Source organism: Sus scrofa, chromosome 7 (assembly GCF_000003025.6).
Source record: "Sus scrofa isolate TJ Tabasco breed Duroc chromosome 7, Sscrofa11.1, whole genome shotgun sequence".
Classification (NCBI taxonomy): Eukaryota; Metazoa; Chordata; class Mammalia; order Artiodactyla; family Suidae; genus Sus; species Sus scrofa.
Genome location: NC_010449.5, coordinates 24,034,063 through 24,060,148, shown reverse-complemented (window position 1 = coordinate 24,060,148; position 26,086 = coordinate 24,034,063). Strand labels below are relative to the sequence as shown.

Here is a 26,086-nt window from a genome sequence, read left to right as displayed (position 1 = left end):
CAGGACGACGTGGTGACGAAAGAGCCGTCAACCTGTCATCCCTCGGGCTGGGAGGGGCAGTGCCAATGCGGATACCGGCACCAACTGCATTGGCCGAGGCCCCACGTCCGCTGCTGATTGGCTTCCTCCGAGAGCGCCCACTTCCGGGGACGCCAGGGCAGTGCGGGAGGGGTACCGGTGGCCACGTTGTGATCTGCCTCCTGCTGTCCAGCACACAGGCCCCCATCCCAGAGGGGTTTGCCCGCCACTGTCGCTGAATAAATTGCGTCATCGAGAGCCGGGAAGACCATTTTTGCATCCCTCTTCGACTTCTGATGTACCTGCCATGACGTCATAGCTCTGCGAAGGTGTAAGTCGATGTTGGTGAGACCTGACATAACCAGCCAGATACGAGGCCAAAGGTACTTCCTAACCTCTCTGGGCTTGGAGGACCTGGGGATAGGGGTGTAAGTCAAGGGGAAAGGTGAAATGTGCACCTGGTGGTGGCCGTATTTGAGGACATGGGGCCTGCACTTTTCAAGGCCAGAGCCTGGCCATCAGTAAGCTTGCTTAGTCCTGACCTGAAATCCTCCTTTTCCAGCCCTCCTCTTTAAAAAGGGAACTTCCCCACCCTCTCTCAGGTCTGCATGGAGCCCAGAGGGACCAAGAGAGGAGCTGCAAAGATAAGAGTAGCTGAGCCCTGCAACAAACTCCCTCGCCCAGCACCCTCACTGCCCACAGACCCTGCCCTCTACTCTGGGCCCTTTCCTTTCTACCGGCGCCCTTCTGAACTGGGCTGCTTCTCCCTGGATACACAACGCCAGTACCATGGAGATGCTCGAGCCTTGCGCTACTACAGTCCACCTCCCACCAACGGTCAGAGCCCCAACTTTGACCTCAGAGATGGATACCCTGATCGATACCAGACCCGGGATGAAGAGGTCCAAGAGAGACTGGACCACCTGCTGCGCTGGCTCCTGGAGCACCGAGGCCAGCTGGAGGGGTGAGCAAAGCATGGCACACAAGTAGCTCTAGAGACCTGCACCTGCCCTCTGAAATTGGGAGAGCCCAAGCTGGAGAGAGGCCAGTCCTTAAGCTATTCTTTGGGGGCACCATAGCGCGAATGCTTGCGTCAGATCTTCAGCCCCTAATCCCTCCCTCTCAGGGGTCCCAGCTGGCTGGCAGGGGCCACAGTGACGTGGCGGGGGCACCTGACAAAGTTACTGACGACACCATATGAGCGGCAGGAAGGCTGGCAGCTGGCAGCCTCCCGGTTCCAGGGGACGCTGTACCTGAGTGAAGTAGAGACACCAGCTGCCCGGGTTCAGAGGCTTAACCGGCCACCCCTCCTCCGGGAGCTTATGTACATGGGGTACAAGTTCGAGCAGTACATGTGTGCAGGTGAGAGTTGCCCTGGTGCCGTAGCCCCCTCCCCCTTCCCCAGAGATTGAGAGCCCCCAGCCCTGCTGCTGTTTCTCTCCTTGTGCAGACAAACCTGGAGGCTCCCCAGATCCTTCTGGGGAGGTTAACACCAACGTGGCCTTCTGCTCTGTGCTACGCAGCCGCCTGGGAAACCACCCTCTGCTCTTCTCCGGAGAGGTAGATTGCACAGACCCCCAGGCTCCATCCACACAGCCCCCAGCCTGCTATGTGGAGCTCAAGACCTCCAAGGAGATGCACAGCCCTGGCCAATGGAAGAGCTTCTACAGGTTCAGGATGGGGGTGGGCAGGACAAGAACCTAGAATTGACCTCTAGCAAAGGGACTTGGGCGAAGAGGATGAGGCTGGAGGAGGGGGTCTCACTGGCCCCCTGCCTTTCCTGACAGACACAAGCTCCTGAAATGGTGGGCTCAGTCGTTCCTCCTGGGGGTCCCAAATGTCGTTGCTGGCTTCCGTACCCCAGAGGGTTTCATCTGCTCCCTCAAGACCTTTCCTACCATGGAGATGTTTGAACACGTCAGGGTAAGGCAATGCTGTCCCAGCTCCCGCCCGTATGCCCCTGTGCCAAGACCACAGGGCCAGCTGTCAGGCTGCAGCCTGCCTTCCCCTTTCCCCACCCTCGCCCTCACTGCCAGTCTTCTGCCTCCTCCTGGGCCCTCTCCAGAATGACCGTGATGGCTGGAACCCCTCCGTGTGCATGAACTTCTGTGCCGCCTTCCTTAGCTTTGCCCAGAACACAGTTGTCCAAGATGACCCCAGGTGAGGCATTCAGCTCCACCCCATCCCCCTGGATCCTGGATGTTCAGCCTCCGGGCCCTCAACTTGTGACTCCATCTGCCCCCCCCCCAGGCTCGTCTACCTCTTCTCCTGGGAACCTGGCGGCCCAGTCACAGTGTCTGAACATCGAGATGCACCCCATGCCTTCCTGCCTACATGGTACGTGGAGGCCATGACCCAGGACCTCCCCCCTCCCCCCAAGACACCCTCCCCCAAGGACTGATGCTTCACAGGGGCTGGTCCTGTTTCTGTGCACAGATAAAGGCCTGTTTCTAGGTGGTTCTCCCTGCTCTGTCTTTTCAGCTGAGTCATCCCCACCCAATGCCTGAGGTTCACGCCAGTGGTTTGCTGTTTTATTGTTACATTTTTGCACAGGGGTCGTTCACTGGGTGTAGAGGCTGGCCGCAAAGACGATGTCCCTCCGTAGCAGGGTGGCTGCCGTCTCCATCTTGGCACCTAGCACAGGCTCGCCCACCAGACGGGCCGCCCCTCGAAGTGAGCGACACATCTCAGCCAGGCGCTGGATGCAGCGCACCACCAGGCCCTCGGGGGTCCCAGAGAGCCCTGCCAACTCGGAGAAAGGCTGTGGGGAAAGCGAGGTGGGGACTGAATGGGGCAGGCCTGGGTAGCTCCTCCCTGGCCAGCCGGCCAGCCCCAGGGCCCCACCCCCCAACTACTTACCATGCCCCGGGCCCACTCGTACACGACCTCGACCAGTCCGAAATTCAGCTCCCCCACAAATTCCTCCACTGTCTGGTTCAGGCCACAGGCCACCTGGACCTCACCAATCCTCTTGGCCACAGCCTGGACACGTTCCACCCCCTGCAGGCACGGGAGGTGCGGTGAAGCCCTGCCCTCCTCCTTCCTTACAGGAAGGAGGCCCCAGCTCAAGAAAGAGGCAATGGCAGCCCTAATGGGCACTTACAGGGCTGGATGGGGCATGTGGGGAGTATGCAGGGGTGGGGACTAGGAAGGCCACAGCCAAGGGAAGCAGAGGGGGTGGGTGTCTCCTACCTGTTTGAGGGTGCTCGGGAGCTGATCGCCAGGGTCCCCGGGGCTCTGGCAGACCAGGCCAGAGAGCAGGGCAGCGATCTCCTCCGGCCGCAGGGCACTCAGCGCGTTGTCGAACATGAGCTCGGTGAGGAGCAGTTCATGGCTGCTCATGGCACAAGCCACCCGCCCTGCCAGCTTCACGGTGCCCGCCTCGTCTACATACCCCAGGGTTCGGAGCACCTGGAGAGATGGTGGGTGTCGGGGACCTGCAGAGCCCCTTCCTCACAAGCAACCCGGCCCTGGCCCCGCCCCGGCCTCCCACCTCAACTCGCTGATGGTACTCGGGGAGCAGCAGCAGCGACTGATCCGACAGCAGGAAGCGCAGCCTCTCCATCTCCTTCTGTATCTGCATCCGCTCCCGCAGCTTCACGTACTACAGGGAGCCCCCCCGTGGGAGCACGTTAGCCTCCTCCTCGCCCTCAGCAGGGGTGCACTGAGGACAAGGGCTGAGATGGGGAGGCCAGTCTACAGGGGGCCCGAGAGGAAGAGCCCCCGCCTCCAGCTGGGAGCTGGCATCCAGGGACCCACCTGGGCAGGGAAACGAGGGCTGTGCACACACTGAGCCCCCCGGATCAGCTCCTCCAGCTTCCGGGCCCGGAGCCCCCCCTCTACCACTGACACATCCTTGAGCTGCAGGTCATTGACAGGGTCAAGGGTAGGAGGTCCTGCCAGGTGGGCCTGAGCCAGACGGAGCAGTTCCTGGACAGCCGTTGTCACAGCCGCAGAGGGAGGATCCTTCCTGAGGAAGAAGCAGGCTCTGAGACCTGGGGCAGAAGCTTCTCTCCGTGAGGAGCCCCCCTCAGGCTGGGAGAGCCTCCCCGACCACCCCCATCCCTCCCTAGCATCTCTGACTTGAATTTCGGCTGCTGCCTCTTGCTGAAGTCCTCCAGGATCTTCTCCCCATTCACCCGGAGCACCTTGGTGGTGATGGCAGCCACATCCCCCGGCTGGAGCTTGGCCACGGTGTGGTCGCAGGGCCCTGGGAAAAGGGGAGGGCGAGGTCAGACCTTACTGGGGATCCAGGCATCCTGCCTGCACGGCTGTCAGGAACCCGGCCATCTGCCCCAGTCTGACCTTCAGGCAGGAAGAGCTTGAACCCCACGAGGTCGTCTGGGTAGGGCACGTCTGGTGAGGCCGGCCCCTTCTGCTGTGGGTCCTCAGACATGGGCTTGTCACACAAGACCAGAGTTGTGAACACCCTGCTGGTGGAGGTTGAGGAGACCTAGGGGAGGCGAGGAGACCAGGACAGGGCATGTGAGGAGCGGACAGCAAAGGTAGCAGCCAGAAGTTCCCGCTGTAGAGCAGTGGGTTAAGGATCTGGCTTTGCCACAGCCGTGGTGTAGGTGGCAGCTGCAGCTTCGATTCTGTTCCTGGTCCAGGAACTTCCATATGCCAGGTGTGTGCCGTGGGTGTGGCCAAAAGAGAAAAAAAAAAGGTAGAAACCAGCTCCCCAGCCTCAGGCACAGATCATGGTGCAGCCATGCCAAGCCCACCAATAGGGGCTGGTAACCAAGCACTCAGAGCAGGCCTTAGGGGCAGGACTTGGAGGGAAGAAAGGCGGTGAGCGTGAAGAGGTGAGGATGGGAAAGAAAGGAGGGCAAGAGGGGACATGAGAGCTCAGGGAATACAACCAGCCCCCCACCAGGTGGGGAAGATAGAGGCAGGGCTCGCTCCTCACCCCCTGCCTCTGGGGTCCAAGCTCCCTCTGCCCTCACCTGAAGAATCACACCCAGTGCGTTGTGATGCTCCCGACTCTTCACAACCACCACCCTTCCCACGGAGAGAGACTTCAGCCCATTCACAGATTCCATGATGCGTCGCTGAAGAGCAGGCATGTGATCAAAGCGGATGAGGGAGGAAGTATCAGGAGCACCCAGAGTGTCACTTCCTCCCTCCTCCATCACCTCCCCCCACCTCACGCGCGTGCACCCACACCTGGATCAGGCTCCGGGTCTCTGTCAGTTCCTCCCCCCAGCTGTAATACTCAGGCAGGTCGACGAGTTGGCCAGTCACGTCGGGCTCCTCCAAGGCCCCCAGCCTCTTGGTCAGTTCAGCCAGAGCCTGTTCATGGGCCTGGGCAGAAGCAGTGTGGGTGTGAAACAACAGTCTCCAGGCCCAGCACCCGGCCCTCTCACCCCCGGGGCCCCTAGATGCCCGCCTCTTCCCGACCTGGCTTCCCGGGTCCCACATCCTCCAGTCTCCTGGCCACGCCCACCTCCTCACCTTGCTGTCCTTGCGGGATGGAAACTCGGAGAAGCTCCTCTTCATCATGTCCTCCACCCTCAGGGCATCCACCCGCAGCAGGTTGAGGATCATGGTGTATGTGAGGCGGAACTGGGACTGCAGCTGGGACGGCTTCCCCTGGGCCGGGTCAGAGAAGCCAGTGAGGCCGAGGTGGCTGCTTGGCTGCTCTACTCCCAGCGGCTCTAGTCCCAGCCCCGCAACCACGGGGGCGGGGCCCTGGACAAACTGCCTGCTCGCCTCTGCAAAACAAGGGAGCGGAACTAGACAGACAGACCCTCCAAGGTCCCACCCGGCTCCGGATTCACAGTGGAGAAAGACCAGAGACGACAGCCAGTCTCATCCTCAGAGATGCTGGCTTCTCTCAGGCACAAGGACAGAAGGAGGGAAGAGGGCTGAGGAAGCAAGAACCCAGCAGGCGCCAGCGCTGCCCTCACGCTGCCGCAGCTCACCATCATCATGCGGTGCAGGTCTGCCATCTCGGGCACTCGGCCCTTGCAGAGCAGGATGACGGTGCCTGTGGGGTCCAGGCCCCTCCGGCCTGCCCGGCCCGCCATCTGCACATACTCCCCAGGGAGCAGGTCCCGGAAGGTGGAGCCATCGTGCTTGCGCATGGAGTCAAACACCACCGTGCGGGCTGGCATGTTCACACCCATGGCGAAGGTCTCCGTGGCAAACAAGACCTGGCGGCACAGGGAGGTGTGGGGGGGTGATCAGTAATGGGGCCACAGGCAGACTGGGGCCCCGCCCTGGCCAAGCTGACTTTCTTGACCAAGGCTGAGCAGACACCAGGCACAGTCCCAGGCCATTAACTCATGAATGAGATTCACCACATCTTCAAGGGAAATCCACAGAGTAGATACTATCGGTTTTCTCAGTTTCTTTAGCTATCTGTTTCTCTTTTTCAGGCGGGGAGTGGGGGAAGTCACACCCGCAGCACATGGACGTTTCTAGGCCAAGGATGAAACCCACACCACAGCAGCAACCCGAGCCATAGCAGTGACAGTGCCAGATTCTTAACCTGCTGCGCCACCAGGGAACTCCTCGATTTCTTTCTTCTTGCCCCCTTATCCCACTCCTATCCTCCTGCTGTCAATCACCCCAATGTATTTAAAGAGTATCTCATGTGACTGTGTTTTGAGCATGTGTAATTTGGGTTCAGTTAAAGGCAGTTACATCTCTTTCTGTTCTCTTCTTCTCCACGGTGTTTTCAACATCCATCCATATTCCCGTGTTGTATCTAATCCACTGGGGCCAACTGCTCGGAACACTTTGTGGGGCTCATGCTCCCCCTACCTCCTCTCCCAGGGAAGGGCGCCTGGGTACCATTAACACCCTGACATAAGCATTCAGCCAACAAAAGAAAAGCAGACGTGTTCCCTCGTGGACCAGGGTGAGAATTTCTTTGTGATTTACACTCAAGAATAGCATTTAGGGACAAAGAGTGTGTTATATTTACTTTTGCCTCAAGAGTGCCAGGGCGCACTTTAGACCGGCCACCCTTGTATATGGGTTCCTATAATCCACGTGTCCCACGTCTTAGACAACACCTGGCATTAGTCAGTTTCCTAAATGTTACCAGTCTAATAGTTATAAAACCCCTCCTCTGAATACTTCAATTTGCATGACCTTAATATGCTTGCTAACTTTTTGGGTTTCTCTTCTGGATATTCTCTGTGCATGTCTTATGCGTATCTAATTTCTATCTTTCTTTTTTTCTTTTCCTGTTTTTGGCTGTGCCCACAGCATGTGGAAGTTCCCAGGCCAGGGATCAAACCTGCACCACAGGAATTGCTATGGTGGCTCAGCAGTAATGAACCCAACTAGTATCCATGAGGCTGCAGGTTCAATCCCTGGCCTCGCTCAGTGGGTTAAGGATCAGGCATTGCCATGAACTGTGGTGCTGTTTGCAGTCGAGGCTTGGATCCTGCGTTGCTGCGGCTGAGGTGCAGGCTGGCAGCTGCAGCTCAGATTCGACCCCTAGCCTGGGAACTTCCATGTGAACCCACTGTGCCACAAGGAAGCTACCCGCCTGCCCATTTTAAGATGGGACACCTAAAGCTCAAGGAGGTTTAAGTCATCTGTCCAAGGTCGCACAGTGAGTAAGTGGCGGAGCTGGGATTCACCCCCAGCGGTCTAGATCCAGAGCCCAGGTCCTTAACCACCGCACTTCCTGCCTAAAAGCCTGCCCCTCCCCGCTCCGGGCAGCCCCAAGGGGCCGTCCCTCTCCCCCCAGCACAGGCACCTTGACCAGGCCGCGGCTGAAGAGCATCTCCACAATCTCCTTGAGGATGGGCAGGATGCCGCTGTGGTGCACGCCCAGGCCGCGGTGCAGGAGCTCGGACATGTGCAGGACCTGGGGGAGGCCAGACCTGGGGTCAGGAACGGAGCTGTGGCACCCCCCGGTCCCCACCGGTCTCCAAGGCCCCCCTCCGCACCTGGGGCAGCTGGCGGTCAGATCCGCGGAGGCGCGCGAGGCAGCGCTGCAGGAAGAGGTGGATCTCACTCTTCTCTGAACTCGTGGTCAGGTCGAGAGAGGTGAGGCCCGAGGCCTGCTCGTCACAGCGGCCCCGGGAGAAGGTGAACACCACCACGGGCAGCTGCTCGCGGGCACGGAGGGAGGCCAGGAGGGACAGGTACACACCACGGTCCTGGGGAAGCGGAGAGAAGGGAGTGGAGACAGAGTCCCTGAACCAGCAGCGGGGAGGTGAAGCCGTGTCAACTCGGGCAGTGCTTGGAGCTCAACTCCAGACCCTTGGGGGAGGAGGGAAGAAAGGACAGGGCAGAGAGAGGCGGTGGCAGGTACAAAGCCTGCTGGCGCTCACCTGTGCAGGTCCCCCCTGATTCGTGGGCTGCTTGGCCCCAAAGGTCTGGGCGTGTTTGCTCATCCGCTCTTTCTTGGCCTCCACAGCTGCATAGTACCTGCGGCAGGGGAAGGGTGGCCTCTGGTCACAGCCAGCCAAGCCCAGCCTGGGCTCTCCCTGCTCTTCTGCTTACCCCTTTGTGTGGAAGGAGCCCCGCGAGTCCAGCAATAGGAAGAGCTCCCCCTGGGTCTTGGGGCTGTTCCCCGTGAAGAGATAATGCTCCAGCGGGACTGGCCGAGCAACAGTGCTGATCACGTAGATCTGGCGACGCTTCAGCCGCCTGAGGGGACGAGAAGGCAGCCGATGGGGCGGGGGAGCATGTGGAAACCCACGTCCCCCTGCCAACCGCCTTCCCCTCTCTGGCTTCACCCTCACTTTTCTGGGAGTCAGACTGAAGGCTGGCCCGTCACCCTCTCTCTCGACACGTGAAGTGGTCTGGGCCCAAGTGGGATCCCCGGCCTCTCAAGCTGGATGTGTTTCCCCGGCCACACCCCTTTCTCATCCCCACCCCCAAGGCCCGACCACTCTCCCCACCGTGAGAGTCTATGGAACAAGCCCCCTGGACACGCGTCTCACCCGATCCAGTCAGCAAACTCCAGCGCGTTGGGGACAGTGGCACTCAGAAGGATGATGGAGACGTGGTCCGGGAGCATGATCAGCACCTCCTCCCACACGACCCCACGCTGCGCGTGAGCAGGGAAACCAAGTCACCAGCAGCTCAGAGGGGGCTACCCTTCCACCCCTGGGGAAGTGGCTCAGGCAGTGAGGGGCACGGGCTGTGAAGACGGCTCCACAGGAGAGGCCTGCCAGGAATCCCGGGCCCCCAGCCCCTTACCTCTGCATCGTTGATGTAATGCACCTCATCAAAGATGACCCACTCCAGGTCCCGGATGACATCCGAGCCACTGTACAGCATGGAGCTGGGGAAAGAGGCCGCAGGGGCGTCAGCCTGTCTCCACCCTCAATGCAGCCCAGACGCTCTCCCGGGAGACCTCAACTTCCCCACCAAACGCCCGCCCGTGCTGAGCGCCCATCTCTCACCGAAGGATCTCTGTTGTCATAATGAGGCAAGAGGCCTCTGGGTGCAGCTGCACATCACCGGTGAGCAGCCCCACGTCCCCGAATGTGTTGCGGAAGTCTCGGAACTTCTGGTTGCTCAGAGCCTTGATGGGCGAGGTATAGATGGTGCTGGAAAGAGGGCATGAAGTTAGCCAGTCCTTCGGCACAGACACCAGCCAGCAGCTCCTCTCCCAGCCTGAGCCTCCCAGAAGCATGCACGCACAGAGCTCGGTGCCCCCTTCGTCATTCCAACTTCCCTCACGTTCCCCTTCATGGCCTGACCCCGGAAAAACCCTGTCCCCCAACCCTTTCCTAAACTAACGTGGGTCGTTCTAACCTCTCTCCCTTTCCTTGCCATTTTTCTTCAACCTCGGCTCGGTTTCTCCCCCACACCTCTCATCTAAAGAAGGAGGAGGGGGAGTTCCTGCTGTGGCTCAGCGGTCATGAAACCAGCTAGTATCCATGAGGACGCCGGTTCAATCCCTCGCCCTAGAGAGTGGGTTAAGGATCTGGCATCGCTGTGGCTGTGGCGTAGGCTGGCAGCTGCAGCTCTGATTGGACCCCTTGCCTGGGAACCTCCATATGCCAGGGATCTGGCCCGAAACAGCAAAATAAATGAGTAAATAAATAAATAAAGGATGAGGCAGGGAAGCCGAGAAGAGATGAGACTTAGAAAGGGCGCAGGTGAGAACAGGGATGGTGAAGGGGGAGGCGGTGGCGGGGACCTGTACCGTGTCATGTGTTTCTGGGCGAGGGCGATGGCGTATTCAGCCACAACTGTCTTCCCCGCGGATGTGTGAGCTGCAACAAAGACTGAGTCGTGCCGTTCCAAGTGCAGGATGGCCTGTTTCTGAAACACATCTGGCTCAAACGCCCACTGTGGGAGAGAGCAGGAGATCGGGGCTGAAGAATGGAGGGGGTCTTCCTGCCTCCAACTTGAGGGGCACTCGGGGCAGCAGGGAGAAAGCCAAGGTGAGGCCAGGCCAGGACTGAGGTCCAACACTGGCCTGAAGGCATCAGGCCTCCGGTGGGGGGAGGACCCAAGGCTGGGGTGGGGGCGGAGGAGAGCGGGTGAGGGCTGCTCACACTACCTGGAAGGCTGGCTGGGGAATGAGGCGGTAGAAATCACCCACGGGGGAGGTGACATCCACGGGAATGGCCCACTCTTCCTGAGGTGGGGGCTTGGGAGGCTCTCGGGGGGCTACAGCTGTGGACGCTTCCTGGAAAAGTCAGAGGTAGGGGTGATAAAGACAGAGGCAGAGAGCATTCCACTACCACCCCAACCAAAAGATGCTCCAGTCTTTCTCTTGGACCCAGGCAGGCCCGCCCACCCTGTCCGGGGCAAGGCCCCTTCTTCCCTGCCTCAACAGCCCAGAACCACCAACCTTCAACACTAGGTCCTCCAAGCTGCTTGCTCGAGCCAGGGGAGCACTGCAGGGAGGGGCAGAAACAACGTCCCGTTGGGCACCTCCTGGCTGTCCCACTGCCTCACTCTCATCCTCATCGCCCCCACCCAAATCCAGGGGCTCCAGCAGGCGGCTGAGGCTGAGCAACCCAGGAGCTGGAGCTGAGTGATCTGAGGAGCAGGGCAAAAAACAGTCATGTCCAGCTCTGCTCTGAAGCAGTAGGGCGCCACTTCTTCTACGCCCCCATCTCAAAACTGAAACTCACCCTTTGGTGCAAAGTCCACACCTTTCTTGAAGCCGGGCGGAACAGTCAGAAGATCTGGAGGAAAGGGACAGAGAGAGAGAATCAGGGCTACTGCAAGCTGCTGAACAAGTCACTATATAAACCTAAAGGACATCATTCACAGTGTAGATGCTGTAGTTGGGGATATTTGTCATGACACTTTTCCAACAGTTGACAGCAGGGTTCCTTCTAATTTGCTCAAAGAAATAAGAAAGCCAGCAAGGACCCAGTGAGAGGCCTGGGCCCTTCCTCCTCGGGGCCTGGGCTCAGAGCCCTCCCTCAAAAGGGCCCATCCTGGCACCACCTCACCTTTCTCGAAGTCTATCTCCTCCTCTGCCTCCTCCCGAGTACTCAGATCTGTGATGCTAGGCTCATCCATCCCACCTGGGGAGAGGTTGGAGAAACAGGGATTCATGGGGTGGCCATGACTCAGGGGGGTGGAGAATAAGGGCTCCCTCTCCCCGACCATCCCATTTCCACAAGCATCACCTGGCCAAAAAGGGTACTGTGTTGGATTCCCCCACAGGGACTGGGAGGCGGGCCCTGGTGGCCGGCGAAGAGATAAGGAGGTTGTGGCCGACAGGTTTGTATTCTCTAGCAGGACCTGAGGCAAGAGATCAGAGCGCCAGTGAGGCTGAGTTGGCCTCTGACAACCCCCCGCTCCGGCCGCCACCCCCCCACCCCACCCCCCCCACTTCCCAACTCTGCTTCTTGTGGCCCCTGACCTCTTACCTCCTTGTAGCCTAGTATCTGGCCTGTGGTTGGGTGTCTTTGGGCCTGCAGGTCGGAGGGGACTGGGGCCCCCAGTGCGGCCAGGAGAGACCAGGGATCCATCTTCCTCTGCCATTTTCTGGACAGAAAGAAATTTTCAGCTCTTTCTCCTCTGTCTCAACTTCCTTCAGGAACCCATTTCCCCTAGTCCAGGCCCCTCTAGACTCCTCACCGGGCTGAGTGCTCCACACCATGCAGAGGCAGCCAGGCTGGAGAGGACAGAAACAACTGTTCTGCTTCTTGCTGCAGATCTGGGGCACAGGGTGGGAGGCCGTGGGGAAGCTGGAACAGGGCAAGACGAGAGGCATGAGGCAAGGAAAGAGAGTAAGACACAGACAAAAGAGATGGTGACGGGCTTCATGTTTAGATCAGAAATGGTAGGTGTCCCATACAGGCTAGGACAATTAGGCTGAAGCAATAGTTTCCAAAGGTTGTCCTACTTTATAGGAAAAACTGACCTGCAACTGAATTATCTGGAGAGCTGTTTAATAATATAGATTTTGGATTAAAGAATTTCTGGAGATGGACCTAAGAATTTCTAATTTAGGAAAGCTCCCCCTCTAATCATGAGGCACACAGATTCTGATAATCACTAGTTTTAGGAAAAGGAGCCCCAGACCTAAGGATGAAAAACCGAAGGTGCTCAAGGGCTGACCTATCAGCCACCAACAAGTGCCCTGGTGCTTGGAGACAGAAGAAGATGCCAGGGAGAAAAGACCCACTGGAAAGAGCAGTTCTCAGAGCTAAAGTTATCCCCAGGGCTCCCTGCTCTGTCTTCTCATGGGCTCTGACGCACTGCAGGTCGACTGGGTTGGGATCCATCCCGCACCAGTCCAAAGCTGGGATGACAGGTGTCCAGAGACAGGTGAGCCAGGTCAGGTTAGACCCTACTGTGAGAAGGCTGAAAGGGGTTTTAAGCCCTATTAATAAGGGTCAAGGTTAGGTTAGAGCTAAAAGTCACTCACGGTGCTCTCTGGAGCCCCAGGCACATTCAGCAGCTCCCAGCGCCCGGTACATCCTAGCTCCAAGGCGCGGAGGGGCAGATCCAGGGGATCTGGGGTAGGCAGCACTATGGGAGGAAAATCACAGGTCAGGGGTCAAGGGTCATTCCCTGTCTCCTCCTCCTTCCCACCTTCTGCCCCCTCACCGAGTCGCTCCGTCTCCATCATCCTGGAGCCACGGTAGCTGCCGGGCAGCCCGGAAGTGTAGGGAGGAGCCGAAACCCGCGGAACTAGCGGCGACTTCCGGAACACACCCCGCTGGGGGCGGGGACGAGCACTACCGAGGGGCGGAACCCAAGCTGGTGGGAGGCCGGACGGAAGTGTGCGCGCCGCGAGCCGCCTTGGTTACCGCGGTCTCCGCCCCTCGCTACGTCATCGCTCCGAGCCAGCGATCCGCTGCCCGCGCGGGCGCCGCCCGAGACCGTGGGGCTCCGGTTGCCGCCCCCTCAGGTAAGGCCTTCTCCGTCTCACCCTTCGCCCCTTTTTTCCGAGCTCCTTCTCTCTTCTTGCCCTGTTCGTTGCTCTGAGAGCGCTGCGCGGGTTCCACTGCCTCCTCTGCTTTTCGGACCCTGCGAATGCCATACTAACCCCAGCGAGGTAGGGGGGGTCTGGTGCCATCGTCTTCGCGACGGAGGGGGTGTTTCTCCCTTCCTGGGCTACGTGGTGCCCCAAGGCGCTGGTATCCGTGATTCCCGGAGAGAGAAGGGAATGCTGGTTGATCCCGACGAGCGGGGGCTTGGACGGCAGCTGGTTTAAGCAAGGGGTAGGGAGAGGCAAAAGACAGGAGTAGGCAGGCCTGGAGGGGTGGGATTGGGTGCAGTGTGGACGGCGTGTGACCCCTGGGCGGTGACAGTGGAGAAAGATGTCTTGGGCCCTGCCCCTGAACCAGGAGCCACCATGTTGGTGATACCCCCCGGACTGAGCGAGGAGGAGGAGGCTCTGCAGAAGAAATTCAACAAACTCAAGAAAAAGGTGAGGGAGTGTGTGTGGGCATGGCCCAAACTTTCAAAGACTCTACACTGAGAACACCTGGGGTGAGTGTGAGGGGATGGGGGGGTGGGGGTTCTTCTAGCTCATACCTAGAGACATGGCACCTCTCAGTGTCCCTTCATGGGTGGACTTTCTCAAGGTGGATACTTGCTTTTCTCTCTTTTCTGTATAGTCTGCCATGGAGGTGTCTTCCTTTCCTCCGGCTTTTAGTACCACCTAAGAACTGGTGATCCCAGGCTTGGTTTTTTTTAGTTCCATCTGTATCTTGCCAATAACCTTCATATATTGCCGCTCTGGTCTTACCTATTCTAATCTTGGTCTTCCAAATAGGACTGACTCCATTCACTTCTCCCGCTGTTTGGAATCCAGATCTCGTCTCTGTCTTATTTGCGTAGCCAAATGTTTGCCGAGTCGTCTTGATTCCTCCTTTGAAGTAACTTCTTCTGTTTACTCCTTCCTGTGTATTCTCGCAGTCAGGCCTTTGCTGATGCTCACCTAGACTGTTGTAATCGTCTCTCAGCAAGTTTCTTTTTTCGACAGACTTTTTTACTTCTATTAAAATGGTGCTTTGAAAACAGAAAACACTGTCCTTCTTTTTCTCAAAAGCCAGTGGTTTCACATTGTCTATAAAAGAGCCTTAATTTGGCAGCCCTTCCTCGTCAAATAGAACTATTCCTGGGAGTTCCCGTCGTGGCGCAGTGGTTAACGAATCCAACTAGGAACCATGAGGTTTCGGGTTCGGTCCCTGCCCTTGCTCAGTGGGTTAACGATCCGGCGTTGCCGTGAGCTGTGGTGTAGGTTGCAGACGCGGCTCGGATCCTGCGTTGCTGTGGCTCAGGCGTAGGCCGGTGGCTACAGCTCCGACTCAACCCCTAGCCTGGGAACCTCCATATGCCGAGGGAGCGGCCCAAGAAATAGCAACAACAACAACAACAACAACAAAAAGACAAAAAAAAAAAAAAAAAAAAAGAACTATTCCTTAATCCCAAAACACACACACATACACACACACACACACACACACACACACACACACACACCCAGAGTCTTATCTCTGCATCTTTGCCGCCTTGTTTTCTTTGTCTAAAATGCCTTTTCTTTTCTGTATGTTATTGTAGATTCTATCCAGGGCTCAGTTTAATGTGGGCATCAGGAAGGTCTTACTTGCTCTCAGCTATAGTCTACACTTCTTTAATCAGTCTTGACAATTTAGTCTGGTCATCTTATTTCTCAAACTCTAAGCTTCTTGAGGGGAGGATTTCCGTCTCATACTTCTGCATAGACCTGTTACAGAAATTCCTAGTGATGCTCTTTCTGATTAAACGTTTAGGGGGCGGACAGGTGAAGCCCCCAAGAAGGCATGGAGACTTACACTTAATTGCAGCTTGTATCTGCAGACTCTGGTCTATGATTAAACCCCTTGTCTTCGACTTGAGAAACGTGAGACTCTGGAAAGCCTCTGGATACTGTGGTTTGAATAGATTAGGTGTTGTTAGCATTGTAGATGCTCTGGGGGACCATATGTGAGAGGCAGGGCTGCCTCAGTGTGCCACTCTAGGGGCACCATTTGCATTATTTTCTCTGAGAAAGTTGTCCCCTGGAGTGATGTGCCCAGGGGCCTTGGGAGAGGACCTGGGCAGGGACTGGCCCTCACTGACCCCTCTCTTCTCACTCTCATTCCCAGAAAAAGGCATTGCTGGCTCTGAAGAAGCAAAGCAGCAGCAGCACTGCCAGCCAAGGTGGTGTCAAACGCTGTGAGTGACAGGGGAAGTGGGGATAGACCGGAAGTGAGGAGCCCAGGCCGACCTCTGTCACAGCCTGGCCAACACAAAGCCTCTTTCCCCCGCCACTCCAGCTCTGTCAGAGCAGCCCGTGGTGGACACGGCCACAGCAACTGAGCAAGCAAAGCAGCTGGTGAAGTCAGGAGCCATCAGTGCCATCAAGGCCGAGACCAAGAACTCGGGCTTCAAACGTTCTCGAACTCTAGAGGGGAAGTTAAAGGTGAGCACAGGGAGAAAGATGGTTCAGGGCATCCGTGACTTCAGAGGGATCCTGCCAAGTTGGAACAGAGGTAGGTTTAGGGGGAAAGTAATGCTGGTTCAGTCCTGGGCAATTGCTCTGCCATTCTGAGCTTCAGGTTTCTTACCTCGAAAATGAAGGAGCTAGATGACTCCTAGATTCTTCTTTATTTTACACTTTCTTTGGCTCTAATCCACCTCATACTCTGAGAAGTTGAATCGAGATAGAAATGTCATCAGATCCAAGACTTTTTTTTTTTTGCCCACATCCATGGCATGTGGAAATTTCCAAGCTAAGGATCGAACCTATGCCACATGGCCCAAGCTACAGCAGTGACAACACTAGATCCTTAACCGTTAGGCCACCAGGGAACTCCAGAACATTCTTAGATAACTTACATGCTTTAAGTGTGTATTAAGTTATTTATGAAAAAAAAACACATAGTCAAATAAGAAACATATAAAAGAGTTAAAAGAAAAAAAGACAGGCCGGGGGAGCCAAGAAGTGGAGGAGGGAAAAGGAAGCCCCTCTGTCCCAGGGTTAGGCAGCCTCCTGCTCTTGCACTGAGGCAGGTTTCTACCCCCTTCCCAGGACCCTGAGAAGGGGCCAGTCCCCACTTTCCAGCCGTTCCAGCGGAGTATATCTGCCGACGACGATCTACAGGAGGTAATGGTTTCCAGTGTTGTGTCTCTCAGGGGCTGGGGGTTGAGAAAAATGACAAACCCACATATTGGGCTCTATGCCAGCAACTAGAATCGTCCTAACTGTCCTTGGTCTCTTTTCCAGTCATCCAGACGTCCCCAGAGGAAATCTCTGTATGAGAGGTTAGAGAAAGATAAGCCTGGGTCCCAGTTTGGGGGTGGGGGGGACTTGCAGCTTGCATGGGTCCTTAGGGGGATGGAGTGGGAGGAGCTGGGGCTGCAGAGGGAGGGTTGCATCTCCCTGGGATCTGGGAAGACAAGGTAAAGCTCCCCTTTGTTCCTCACTGTCTGCTTCTCCCCAGCTTCGTGTCATCCAGTGACCGGCTTCGGGAACTGGGGCCAGACGGGGAAGAGGCAGAGGGCCCAGGGGCTGGCGATGGCCCCCCTCGAAGCTTTGACTGGGGCTACGAAGAACGCGGCAGCGCCCGCTCCTCAACCTCCCCTCCCCGAAGCCGCAGCCGGGACCGCAGTCGTGAGCGGAACCGGGACAGAGACCGGGAACGGGATCGAGACAGAGATCGAGACCGGGACCGGGATCGGGACAGAGACCGAGATCGAGACCGGGACAGGGATCGAGACAGGGACCGGGATCGAGACCGGGACAGGGACCGGGACCGAGAGGGCCCTTTCCGCAGTGAGTGATCCTTGCTGGTGGGACAGTGACCTCAGATAAGGTGTAGGTCCCAATAAAGTGGACTCTTAGCGTGGAGGGAGAGGCAGACTGTGTCTGGTGACCAACTCCTTCCCGTAGGGTCGGACTCGTTCCCTGAGCGCCGGGCCCCTCGGAAGGGGAACACTCTCTACGTCTATGGAGAAGACATGACACCCACGCTTCTCCGTGGGGCCTTCTCTCCCTTTGGAAACATCATTGACCTCTCCATGGACCCACCCAGAAAGTAAGGATGACAAGGGAAGGCCAAGTGCTAGGAGAACCTGGGTGTAACATCTGAGGGAGGACGCCAGCCTGTCTGCACAGCCTAGAACCCTGGGTTTGGTTGGGTCCCAAAGAGCCCGTAGGCCCTCTACTGACCCTGTGTTTTCTCACCCCAGCTGTGCCTTCGTCACCTATGAAAAGATGGAGTCAGCAGATCAGGCCGTTGCTGAGGTTGGGACTTCCCAGATCTGTTCTGCCCACCCCTCCCGCCACCCTCATATTTTCTTTCTAAAATCCTGGGAGCCAGGAGGAAATCATTTCCTCTTGACAGAGAGTCACTCCCTATTCCTGCAGGAAGCCTTATATCGTCAGTTCCCTATCAGGCTGGTGATTCCTGGACATCCTCCTTTGGTCTGTCTGTAATGTTCCCCCCATCCTCTGCCCCCGCCCCTCTTCTGCCCCAGCTCAACGGGACCCAGGTGGAATCCGTGCAGCTCAAGGTCAGCATTGCCCGAAAGCAGCCCATGCTGGATGCCGCCACTGGCAAGTCTGTCTGGGGCTCCCTGGGTAAGAATGGGATTCCGCCCCCCTGCCCCCCAATTCTGTCCCCACAGCTCACCCCTTCTTCTTATTCCCCTGCATGTCCCTGGGTTCCCTAGGGATGAGAGAGTCTGGATTTGTGTGGCACATGTGGGGATGTCATAGGCAGGAGAAGGGGAAAAAAAGTATGGAGAACAATTTGCAAGGTGCTAACAGGACTAGGAAGAAAGTGGAAATGAGTCAGGTTGGTGAGGAAAGTGAGTGCCTCACGTGCCGAGTTCATTTTGAGATGGGGTGTGGTTGGTTTTTATAAAATAAGCCTTTCAGAGTAGGAATCTGGGACTCTGGCGTGAGCTAAGGAATAAAGATGCAGACCAGAGTCATCTGTTCTCACAGGGTAGCTGCAAAACGGTAGCGTCAGAAGGGGAGGGTGAATTTGGAGGAAAAAATGACCCAGGACTGGGCTTGAGGACTGTTCAGAGAATATGTGAGGAGGCTGGGTTGTGTTCCTCATGCCCCGCATGTCCCCGGGCCTCCTGAGGTGTTCGGCGGAAGTTGAGGATGTAGCAAAGGAGACACGAGGAGAGGCCGTGGGCCGGGAGCCACACCAGAGGGACCTGGGCCATCGCAGCCAAAGGTCACCAGCTTGAGGAGGAAGTGGTCAGCAGTCAGGATACAAACCATCAAGAGAACAGGGGCTCATGTGGGAGGACTGCTCTAGCCCCAGAGGGGCAGGGATGGAGTCCTTGGAGATGGGGTGAAGAGAGGGACCTGCCAGAGGAAGGGCAAGGGACAGCGCGGGGCTTGTCAGCAAATGCTCAGGGCCGGGGCTGCACCCAGGACAGGTTCTCCTGGTGGGGCAAATAACTCATTTTGACACAGACGAGTGGCCACCAAGGGCCGAGAGCGAGAGGGGCCCTTCTATACAAGGGGAAGGAGCAGAAATGACCAGCATGTTAACAAAGGGCTGTAGAGATTTTCTCATTTTTAATTGTTGCTCTGACGACGGAAAGTAGTAGCAGGTTAACATCATTTGCACGTGTTAACAATAACATTTGAGGCTTTTCCAAGACGGAAAGTTCCTTACAGTATTTGCGCCTGCTGTGATAAGAGCACACCCTCCCCTGGGGCGATGGTTCCGAGCCACTGGCTAAGGAGGCTGATGGTAGAAAGGCCGTCCTGCCGCCAGAGGGCAGCATGGCAACTGGGCTTCCAAGAGCCAGAGGCCAGGAGTGGAGGTGGTCAAACACTGGGCCTCAGGTCTCCTCAGTGCCCTCCTTCAGACCCTAATGCGTCTTTCCTCCCTCCCTAGCTGTCCAGAATAGCCCTAAGGGTTGCCACCGGGACAAGAGGACTCAGATTGTCTACAGTGATGACGTCTACAAGGAAAACCTTGTGGACGGCTTCTAGGGAATGGAGCTGGATTCCGTGTGCCTCACCTGCCCCAACGCTGGTCTCAGTAAAACACTGAGGTGGAAGCTCACACATCTCCCTCAGCCTCTGGTTTTTCAGCCCTTGGGATTGGGGTCGAGCCTTTAAAAACGGCTGTTAGATTTGATCTCAGTTGTAACAACATGGCCAGTGCACGCTCCCCGTTCCTTTACCCCAAAAGGATCTTGAACACAGGTGTTGTCGCAGCTGTTTTAATTTGATCTCATGTCCCTTTCCAGCAGGAAACCCCTTAGAGAAAACCCAGATCCTCATCTTTGAGTTTCTCCTTGAGCCAGGGCAGCACTTTGTAGAGGTTGATGTGAAAGTCTCGGGCGTAAGAGGGTGCCTGCTGCTGCCGCTTGCAGATATCCACGACGCCCCAGCTGATCACGCCAACCTGGAGAGGGCGAGGGGGTGCCGGGAATCCTTTGGTAGAATTCCTTCTGAATCCCAGGAGGCACAGCTCCTCCCCCTTGCATCCGAGCTGACCCCAGAGGATTAGAGTAGGAGCCAGCTCCGTCCTGTCCCCTGGCACACAGCCCAGACATGCAGCCCTGAGTTGGCCAGTTCAAGAGGAGCCTGAAGGTCAGGCAGGCTCCACCCTCCCCTTTGCAGCCACAGTGAGTGGTCCCGCCTTGGAGCCTAGGCTGACTGCTTGGTCCCTCCCACAGAGAGGAAAGGGGAGACTCACTTGAATAAAGCGGCTCTTCTTATGAATAATCAGGGGGCCCCCTGAGTCACCTGCAGGAGAGGAGAAGCTGTAGGGAAAAGACCCTCAGGCCTTGGGAACTTAGAGCACAACCAGAGAGCCTTCTCTCACCTTTGCAAGTGTTGGGGTCAGCATAGGGAATCACCCCGCCAGTGCAAAGGAACCTGGGGGTGACCACCTCAGAGACGACTTTGACCTTTTCATAGCCTTGGGCTTGTAGAGCATCTCTCTCACAGGCAGCTTTCTGTAGGTGAGGGGGGGGACACCCAGAGGAGAAAGGGGTGATGAACAAAGCTTGCTTAGGAAGCTCGGGAGCCTGAAGGACAGCCTCTGGATCCCCCGTTCCTCACCCTTTCCCCATTCTTGATGTAAACCTCCTTCCGAGTCAGTATCTTCCTGTGATCCTTGGTCAGCTCTGACACAAACAGGGCTTTGACATCCTTTGCAGGCAGCAGCTCTTGCACTGGACAGGTGGACAGACTGGGTCGTTTCATCACGCTCCCTCCCCCCAGCACCTGTCCGTTATCTTTATCACTCAGCAGATGTCCCTCAACCCCGGCCCAGCAGCTGGAGAGGGCTGGGCGTCATCTGTTCTTCCTGCCGCTCCCTCTCCCGCCTCCCTTGTCTCTTGGGATCTCACCCTCATGCTCTTGTCCCCGAAGGCATCTTACTCTGTTGCTGGCACGTGGTTGTCAGAGGAAGCCTCAGAGCTTGATTTGATCCCTCAGTGCAGGGGAGACAAATGGGCCTGGTGAGGAGGGATGGGGGGATTCAGGGATGGTGACCTCCGGGCCTGCCCCAGTCTTTCGGCCTCACCTTTCGCAGGCTTTTCTCCCTGGGGAGCCAGATGGCTCACCTGATGGTCTGGTCATACTTCAGCTTTTTCGAGAGCCTGATCAGGGCCACGTCATAGTCATAAAATTCAGGAATATCTTTTGCGGTCTTTGCGTTGAGGTCATAGTTTGGGTGAAATAAGACTTGGTCTATCTCCCACTCCTGCTTCTTCCCTCCTGAAGTACCAGAGCAAGAACAGTTACCTCTAGACCATGCGCTTCACTGTGGGCAGCCTCCACGTCACCCCTCACTCAAGTCTCCCTACCCCTCACTGGTCCAGCCCGCGAGGGAGCAGACAGGTGGAGTGTAGGCTCGTGAGGAAGTGGGAGGTGTCACCCAGAGGACGTGGCTGAGGCTCAGGATTGGTTGGTTGCATCCTTACCCAGGCTGACCTTGATGGAGTGTTTCTCGTCATCCACAGTGAAACAGTGTGCAGCTGTCAGCACAAAGTACTCAGACACCACGGCACCCATACAGCTCTCATGGCCCTTTGAAGGGCGCTGGGAACAGAGCGGCAGGAGGGGAAGCTTGGCTTTCGCAAACGCCACAATCTAATATCAACAGTCTGCTCTTCCTCTTTCCTTTCACCTTGACCTCACCAGCCACAAGTCCCCACTCTCAGGACACTGCACTTACAGTGATTGAGATCTTGGCATGCCACGGCTGCTTGTGGTAGTCAGTACCGTCCTTGTGCTCCCAAACCATGCCACAGAGACCCAGACTCCGGCTTTCATCTGGCAAAAAAAGGACTGCGCTGAAAGCTGGGACACTTCGTTTCCAGGTGGCAGCAGCCTTTTGGGGAGGGACACCCACAGGGCCACAGAGAACAGGCGTACAGGAGGAAAAGGAAGGTGGGGGCACTCGTTTCCTTACGCTGAGGGCAGGGACGGACCCTCTAGGGTAGCATGAGAGGACCTGGGGGCTGAGATTAGAGACATGGCTGTTTTCAGACCTAGCTCTCGCTGATCTGTCGTTCCTTGACCTCTCTTGGCCCCAGTTTCCACATCTGTACAACGAGGGACTTGAGAAAAGATCATCATCTTTCAGAGCTCTGTGGTTCTAAGGGCAGGGTGTGGACAGTGCCAGGAAGCAAGAATAATAACTGAGGTCGAGAGAGGCCTTCGGGACGGCCAGAGCTTTGGGAGGAGTGGGAGAGTATGGGGGGCCTGGGGAGAGCTGAGGCTCCTAACTGTCTCCTTGTATCCTCCTGATAGCTTCCTACCAAGCATTTGGAAGAAAACATCCTCCAGGTTATCTACGTCCTTGAGTTTGAACACGTGTTGTTCCTTGTCCTTCTTGGAAGCCAAAGCATTGATGTTCTCTTGGTTCACCAGAGGCCCAACCCCAAACACGTAGATGTCTGAGGGAGAAAAGGGGCGAGTGAGGGTCCAGGCCCTCGGGGTGGGGGTGGGGGAGTCGGAACTGAGGAGGCAGGCTTCTGGGTCCTGGGCGGTCACACTCACCCAGATAATCCTCCCTTGGGTTTTTGCGATTTCTACCAATGTTCAGCAGGTCCCGAATATCATGAATGACCGTGACCGGATCCCCGCCCATGTTGTGCAAGCCTGCAGGAGAGGCAGGGACCATGAAGGAAGGAGACGAGGAAGGATGAGGCTCAAGAAAGACAAAATGGCTAGACAGAGTGACACTTGGGGCTGAGTGAGCAGGCTGGGGGGAGACGTGTCCCTCCTTGTAAAGCTTCACGGGAAAGGTTGACAAGGTCGGGGCTCTGAGCAGCACTTGGGGCCCCAACCATGAGTCCAGCTTTACACATGGCCTTCAGGGCCCCGCAGTGGTTTGAGAGCTTGGGGTGTCAGGCAGGAGAGGGGGCCCTCTACCATCAGTCAGGAGGACAATGACATGGCGGGTGCGGTTCCAGTTATCAGGAAAGTTGTTCACTCCCCAGCTCATCATGTTGTATACTTCCAGGAGCGCCTTCTTGGTGTTAGTCCCTGCCTTCAACTTGTGGTCTGTGGAAAGGGAAGACATCATCACGTCACTGATCGTCCAAGCCATCCTTGACCCCAGAGGCCTCTCAGCGGCTGATAGGCCACATCTTGCAACTTTCTGAGTTAACTGTCACCCCCGTTGACTTTCCTCTGACAACAGTGACCCTCTCAGTTCCAACAGGTTCCCACCAACCCCTGTTCCGCAATGACCCCACCATCCAACCATGGATTAAAAAGTCGTCCTCCCCGCCCCACCGCATCCTCTCACTACCCCTTCCCACGACACCCCGAGCCTTCTGACCTCTCTGACCCCCAACGAGCCTCCCTCCATTCCCTTCCCTGATGTCTGACCATCATAGCTGATTTTGTCGAGCTGTTCTGTGACCCAGTCTGCATCAGCACTCTTTGGGTTGGACACTCTGATCAAAACTTTGGGGTCTGTGGCATATGTCACTAGACCATATTTCGGCTTCACCCCATAGCTTGCCACCTGTGGGTGAGAGGAGGGTGGGGTCATGGCATTGAAAGTAGAATGTATGGCCTGGAGAATTCCGCAGCTTTGCGGGGACAGACAGGGAAAGCCACAGTAAGAGATTCAAGGACTGACTTGTCACCCAGGGAGGGGTTCATGGACCAGCCTGGGTTGAAGGTCAAAAAACTTCCTCAGGTAAAAGGGGAGGTGGACAAGATAGGACCCGGAGATTTTCTGGGACCCTGTGGCTCTGCGGGGCTAGGAACACCAGGGAATTAGTCCTGGCAGGGTGGCGAGGTCCATCGGGGTCCCCACATTCAGAGGGAGGGGGCTCCACCTTTTCAATGAAGTCTTTGAGGCAATTCTTGGCCCCTGTGAAGTTGCGTGCCCCAATGCTGTCTGATCCATCCAGCACCAGGTAGATATTCATGGAGCCCGAGGGGTCCAAGACAATCTTCCTCTTCTGTTGGTCCCCTGGATGCCACCAGAGAGATTCAGGCTCCAGCATGGGTGGTTCTCCTGCCCCGTCTCCATCCCTCCACCATTCTCTGCCCCGCCTCCCCTCTCGCCTCCAAACCTGGGATGTGCCCATCCTCGGCATCAACGCCTTCTATGGTCTCTGTCAGGGAAGACAGGAAGGCCTCGGCCACCTCTGCAGGGGTGTCGTACATAAAGGAGTCTGGGAGGGTCAGAAAGCAGGTCAAATGTCTGGGAGGGTCAAGGACAGAGTGACCAGAGAGAGGGGACGGTGGGTTTCAAGGGTGAGAAGGGCTCAGAAGCGAGCAGGGTCTACAGGGAGGTTCAGAAGTAGGGAAGGCGCTGGGTTGCGGCAGGGGGAAGGCGGTGCCCTGGTGTGGGGATGTGAAGATGGGAGAGCAGGATCTGACTTGAGGGTACCAATCGAGGGTCACCTTGGCAGGAAGGCTCTGTTCCACTCCAAGAGCCACCTTCCTGGCACGTTCGCCGCTGGGAGCCACGTAGGGTGAGCCCTCGGCTGCAGTAGTAGGTGACACTGTCTTCAAGGCGGTACTGGGTGCCCACCTTCCTCGTGCCAATGGGGATGCCTGGGTTCGGGCAGTACCCCGCTGCAGAAGCATGAGACATGGAGATGAGGGCCAAAGCCTGAGGCCGGAAGGGCGAGGGAGCACATACATGCTACGCTGCCAGTTCCTCGGGCTGAGGGCGGCCAGGGAGAGGGTACTATCGTGGGAGGAGGCAATGCTTCTCACCTCCATCATCGCAGATGGCCGTTTGCCCATCCCACCGACCAGTCACTTGGCAGGTGCGATTGGCAGAGCCCCGGAGAGTGTAACCGTCATAGCAGTGGAAGGAGATCTCGTCACTTAAGTTGTAGTAGGCGGCCCGGGGCCAATACTCCCCATTCTCGAAGTCCTGCGGTCTGGGGCAGCGGATTGCTTTGGGGGCGGGGAACATGTAGAAGTCACCAACCGGGAAGGGCTGCCCTTTGGGGTACCCCTCCCGGTCTCAGGGACCTGTCACTGGGTCCCTCAGGATCCGCCACTACTCTCCACCCCAGAGGGATCCTAACCCATGAGGAGTCCTGCCGCTCCCCTCACTCCCCCCACCCCTTGTCTGGGTGTTCTTTGAACCACCAAGGCTGCGTGACACCCGTAAACGCCTAGTAAAGGTGAGCTCCCCTTCCTCCTCCCTCCAACCCACCCTCTCAGCTCCTACCCTTGCTCAGCCCAACGTGCTGGCCTGCCTGGTCCCAGCATAACTCTGATCCTATCCAGCTCTGTCCTCTGTCGACCCAGACCCTCCCTCACTGCCCTCCAACCTTTGCATTCGGCCCTCTTGACAATCTTTCTGTCTTGGGTCTGCAGGGTGCTCCAGGATCCCGAGGATCGGCAGGTGCGAATCTGCACCGGGTACGGGTAGAAGCCAGAAGGACACACGTACTCCAGAACCAGGCCCTCCTTGAGAAGGTGGAAGGTGCCACCTTTGATCTCAATCCCCTCCAGAGAGCAGGGGCTTTGGGGCCTGGCCTCAGGCAATGGCGTCATGCTCACACCTAAAGAGAAAGGCTGGTGAAGCCCAACCTCACAAGGCCAAGGTCAGATCTTAGGGGCAGCAGGAGGGGGGCTGTAACCCTCACTCACCTCCAGACAAGAGGCCCAGGATCAAGGGTACCAGCCCAAGTCGGGGGCAGCGATTGCTCCCCATGGTGGTGGAAGACAGAGAGAAGCTGGGGCTGGGGGCAGGATGGCCTATCCTGGCTTCTGTTGCGTGTCTGCTTGGCTTAATGTCCCAGTGAAACTCCAGACCTGGGCCTGGTCACGCTCCCTTCCCCTGCCCCCCACAGGTCCAGCCTTTTATGCAATCTGTGCTCTGGCACCTGCTGTTCGCCCGGCCCGCCCTACCACATCACTTTCCGGAATGTCTGAGCGGGAGGGCCCCCTGGAGCTGCCAATCAAGGAAACAGAAACTTCAAAACCCCACCTTTTGCTTCCCGAGGTCCAGGACTCTCCCCGGAACACCTCCTCCCGGCCCCAGTTCCTCCCCAACAAGCCCAGACCTCCCCTTGAGGACCAGATCTAAGGCCCCCCGCTGGCGCCCCTGTTGACTCTGTTATGGAGCAGAGTCCAGCCGTTGTTTGTCCAGCAGGGTCTCTGACCTGCCTTCTTGCAGTTCCTGGAATCATCCCGGCCTTCCTCTCCCAATAGGCCAGCCCC

General features: G+C 57.2%; 4 protein-coding genes across 8 annotated transcripts; 2 read left to right on the top strand and 2 right to left on the bottom strand.

Moving 5' to 3' along the window:
- On the top strand, window positions 41–2,479 carry DXO (decapping exoribonuclease). 2 transcript variants are annotated; one of them, XM_005665805.3, is made up of 7 exons: window positions 41–401; window positions 621–982; window positions 1,145–1,380; window positions 1,469–1,688; window positions 1,806–1,941; window positions 2,084–2,178; window positions 2,269–2,478. In XM_005665805.3, exons 2-7 carry the CDS (start codon window positions 627–629, stop codon window positions 2,417–2,419), a joined length of 1,194 nt encoding a protein of 397 aa, XP_005665862.1. In that variant the 5' UTR covers window positions 41–401; window positions 621–626; the 3' UTR covers window positions 2,420–2,478.
- Window positions 2,528–13,149, bottom strand: SKIV2L (Ski2 like RNA helicase). Of its 2 annotated transcripts, none has more exon segments than NM_001101817.1 (28): window positions 2,528–2,779; window positions 2,878–3,018; window positions 3,211–3,429; window positions 3,512–3,622; window positions 3,778–3,988; window positions 4,102–4,228; window positions 4,324–4,471; window positions 4,965–5,069; window positions 5,185–5,322; window positions 5,473–5,610; window positions 5,943–6,173; window positions 7,736–7,846; window positions 7,929–8,141; window positions 8,316–8,412; window positions 8,488–8,634; window positions 8,931–9,037; window positions 9,190–9,274; window positions 9,396–9,542; window positions 10,145–10,290; window positions 10,505–10,633; window positions 10,799–10,989; window positions 11,085–11,138; window positions 11,412–11,486; window positions 11,592–11,706; window positions 11,835–11,952; window positions 12,046–12,155; window positions 12,839–12,942; window positions 13,021–13,133. In NM_001101817.1, coding segments are annotated over 28 exon segments (3,741 nt in total). In that variant the 5' UTR covers window positions 13,043–13,133; the 3' UTR covers window positions 2,528–2,578.
- On the top strand, window positions 13,217–19,624 carry NELFE (negative elongation factor complex member E). 2 transcript variants are annotated; one of them, NM_001101825.1, is given in 11 exon segments: window positions 13,248–13,324; window positions 13,764–13,846; window positions 15,549–15,618; window positions 15,720–15,865; window positions 16,475–16,549; window positions 16,670–16,707; window positions 16,887–17,218; window positions 17,336–17,480; window positions 17,635–17,689; window positions 17,923–18,025; window positions 19,311–19,624. In NM_001101825.1, coding segments are annotated over 10 exon segments (1,137 nt in total). In that variant the 5' UTR covers window positions 13,248–13,324; window positions 13,764–13,771; the 3' UTR covers window positions 19,409–19,624.
- CFB (complement factor B) lies at window positions 19,626–26,072 on the bottom strand. Of its 2 annotated transcripts, XM_021097856.1 has the most exons (19): window positions 26,029–26,072; window positions 25,514–25,817; window positions 25,192–25,425; window positions 24,623–24,808; window positions 24,305–24,478; window positions 23,971–24,072; window positions 23,731–23,867; window positions 23,273–23,411; window positions 22,811–22,942; window positions 22,436–22,537; window positions 22,195–22,332; window positions 21,609–21,706; window positions 21,355–21,472; window positions 20,995–21,148; window positions 20,810–20,886; window positions 20,489–20,601; window positions 20,250–20,382; window positions 20,121–20,170; window positions 19,626–19,826 (listed from the first exon to the last, which is right to left on the bottom strand). In XM_021097856.1, the coding sequence occupies exons 2-19, from the start codon at window positions 25,575–25,577 to the stop codon at window positions 19,680–19,682; spliced, it is 2,298 nt and encodes a 765-aa protein (XP_020953515.1). In that variant the 5' UTR covers window positions 25,578–25,817; window positions 26,029–26,072; the 3' UTR covers window positions 19,626–19,679.

Coding starts and splice junctions, on each gene's coding strand:
- CFB (XM_021097856.1), bottom strand. CDS start 25,577: ATGGGGAGCAATCGCTGCCCCCGACTTGGGCTGGTACCCTTGATCCTG. Junction 23,412..23,730: donor TCAAAGACTTCATTGAAAAG/GTGGAGCCCCCT, acceptor TCTCACCCACAG/GTGGCAAGCTATGGGGTGAA. Junction 22,538..22,810: donor CATTGTCCTCCTGACTGATG/GTAGAGGGCCCC, acceptor CCTCTCCTGCAG/GCTTGCACAACATGGGCGGG.
- DXO (XM_005665805.3), top strand. CDS start 627: ATGGAGCCCAGAGGGACCAAGAGAGGAGCTGCAAAGATAAGAGTAGCT. Junction 1,381..1,468: donor CGAGCAGTACATGTGTGCAG/GTGAGAGTTGCC, acceptor CTCCTTGTGCAG/ACAAACCTGGAGGCTCCCCA. Junction 2,179..2,268: donor GTTGTCCAAGATGACCCCAG/GTGAGGCATTCA, acceptor CCCCCCCCCCAG/GCTCGTCTACCTCTTCTCCT.
- NELFE (XM_005665804.3), top strand. CDS start 13,772: ATGTTGGTGATACCCCCCGGACTGAGCGAGGAGGAGGAGGCTCTGCAG. Junction 15,619..15,719: donor CCAAGGTGGTGTCAAACGCT/GTGAGTGACAGG, acceptor CCGCCACTCCAG/CTCTGTCAGAGCAGCCCGTG. Junction 17,219..17,335: donor CCGAGAGGGCCCTTTCCGCA/GTGAGTGATCCT, acceptor TCCTTCCCGTAG/GGTCGGACTCGTTCCCTGAG.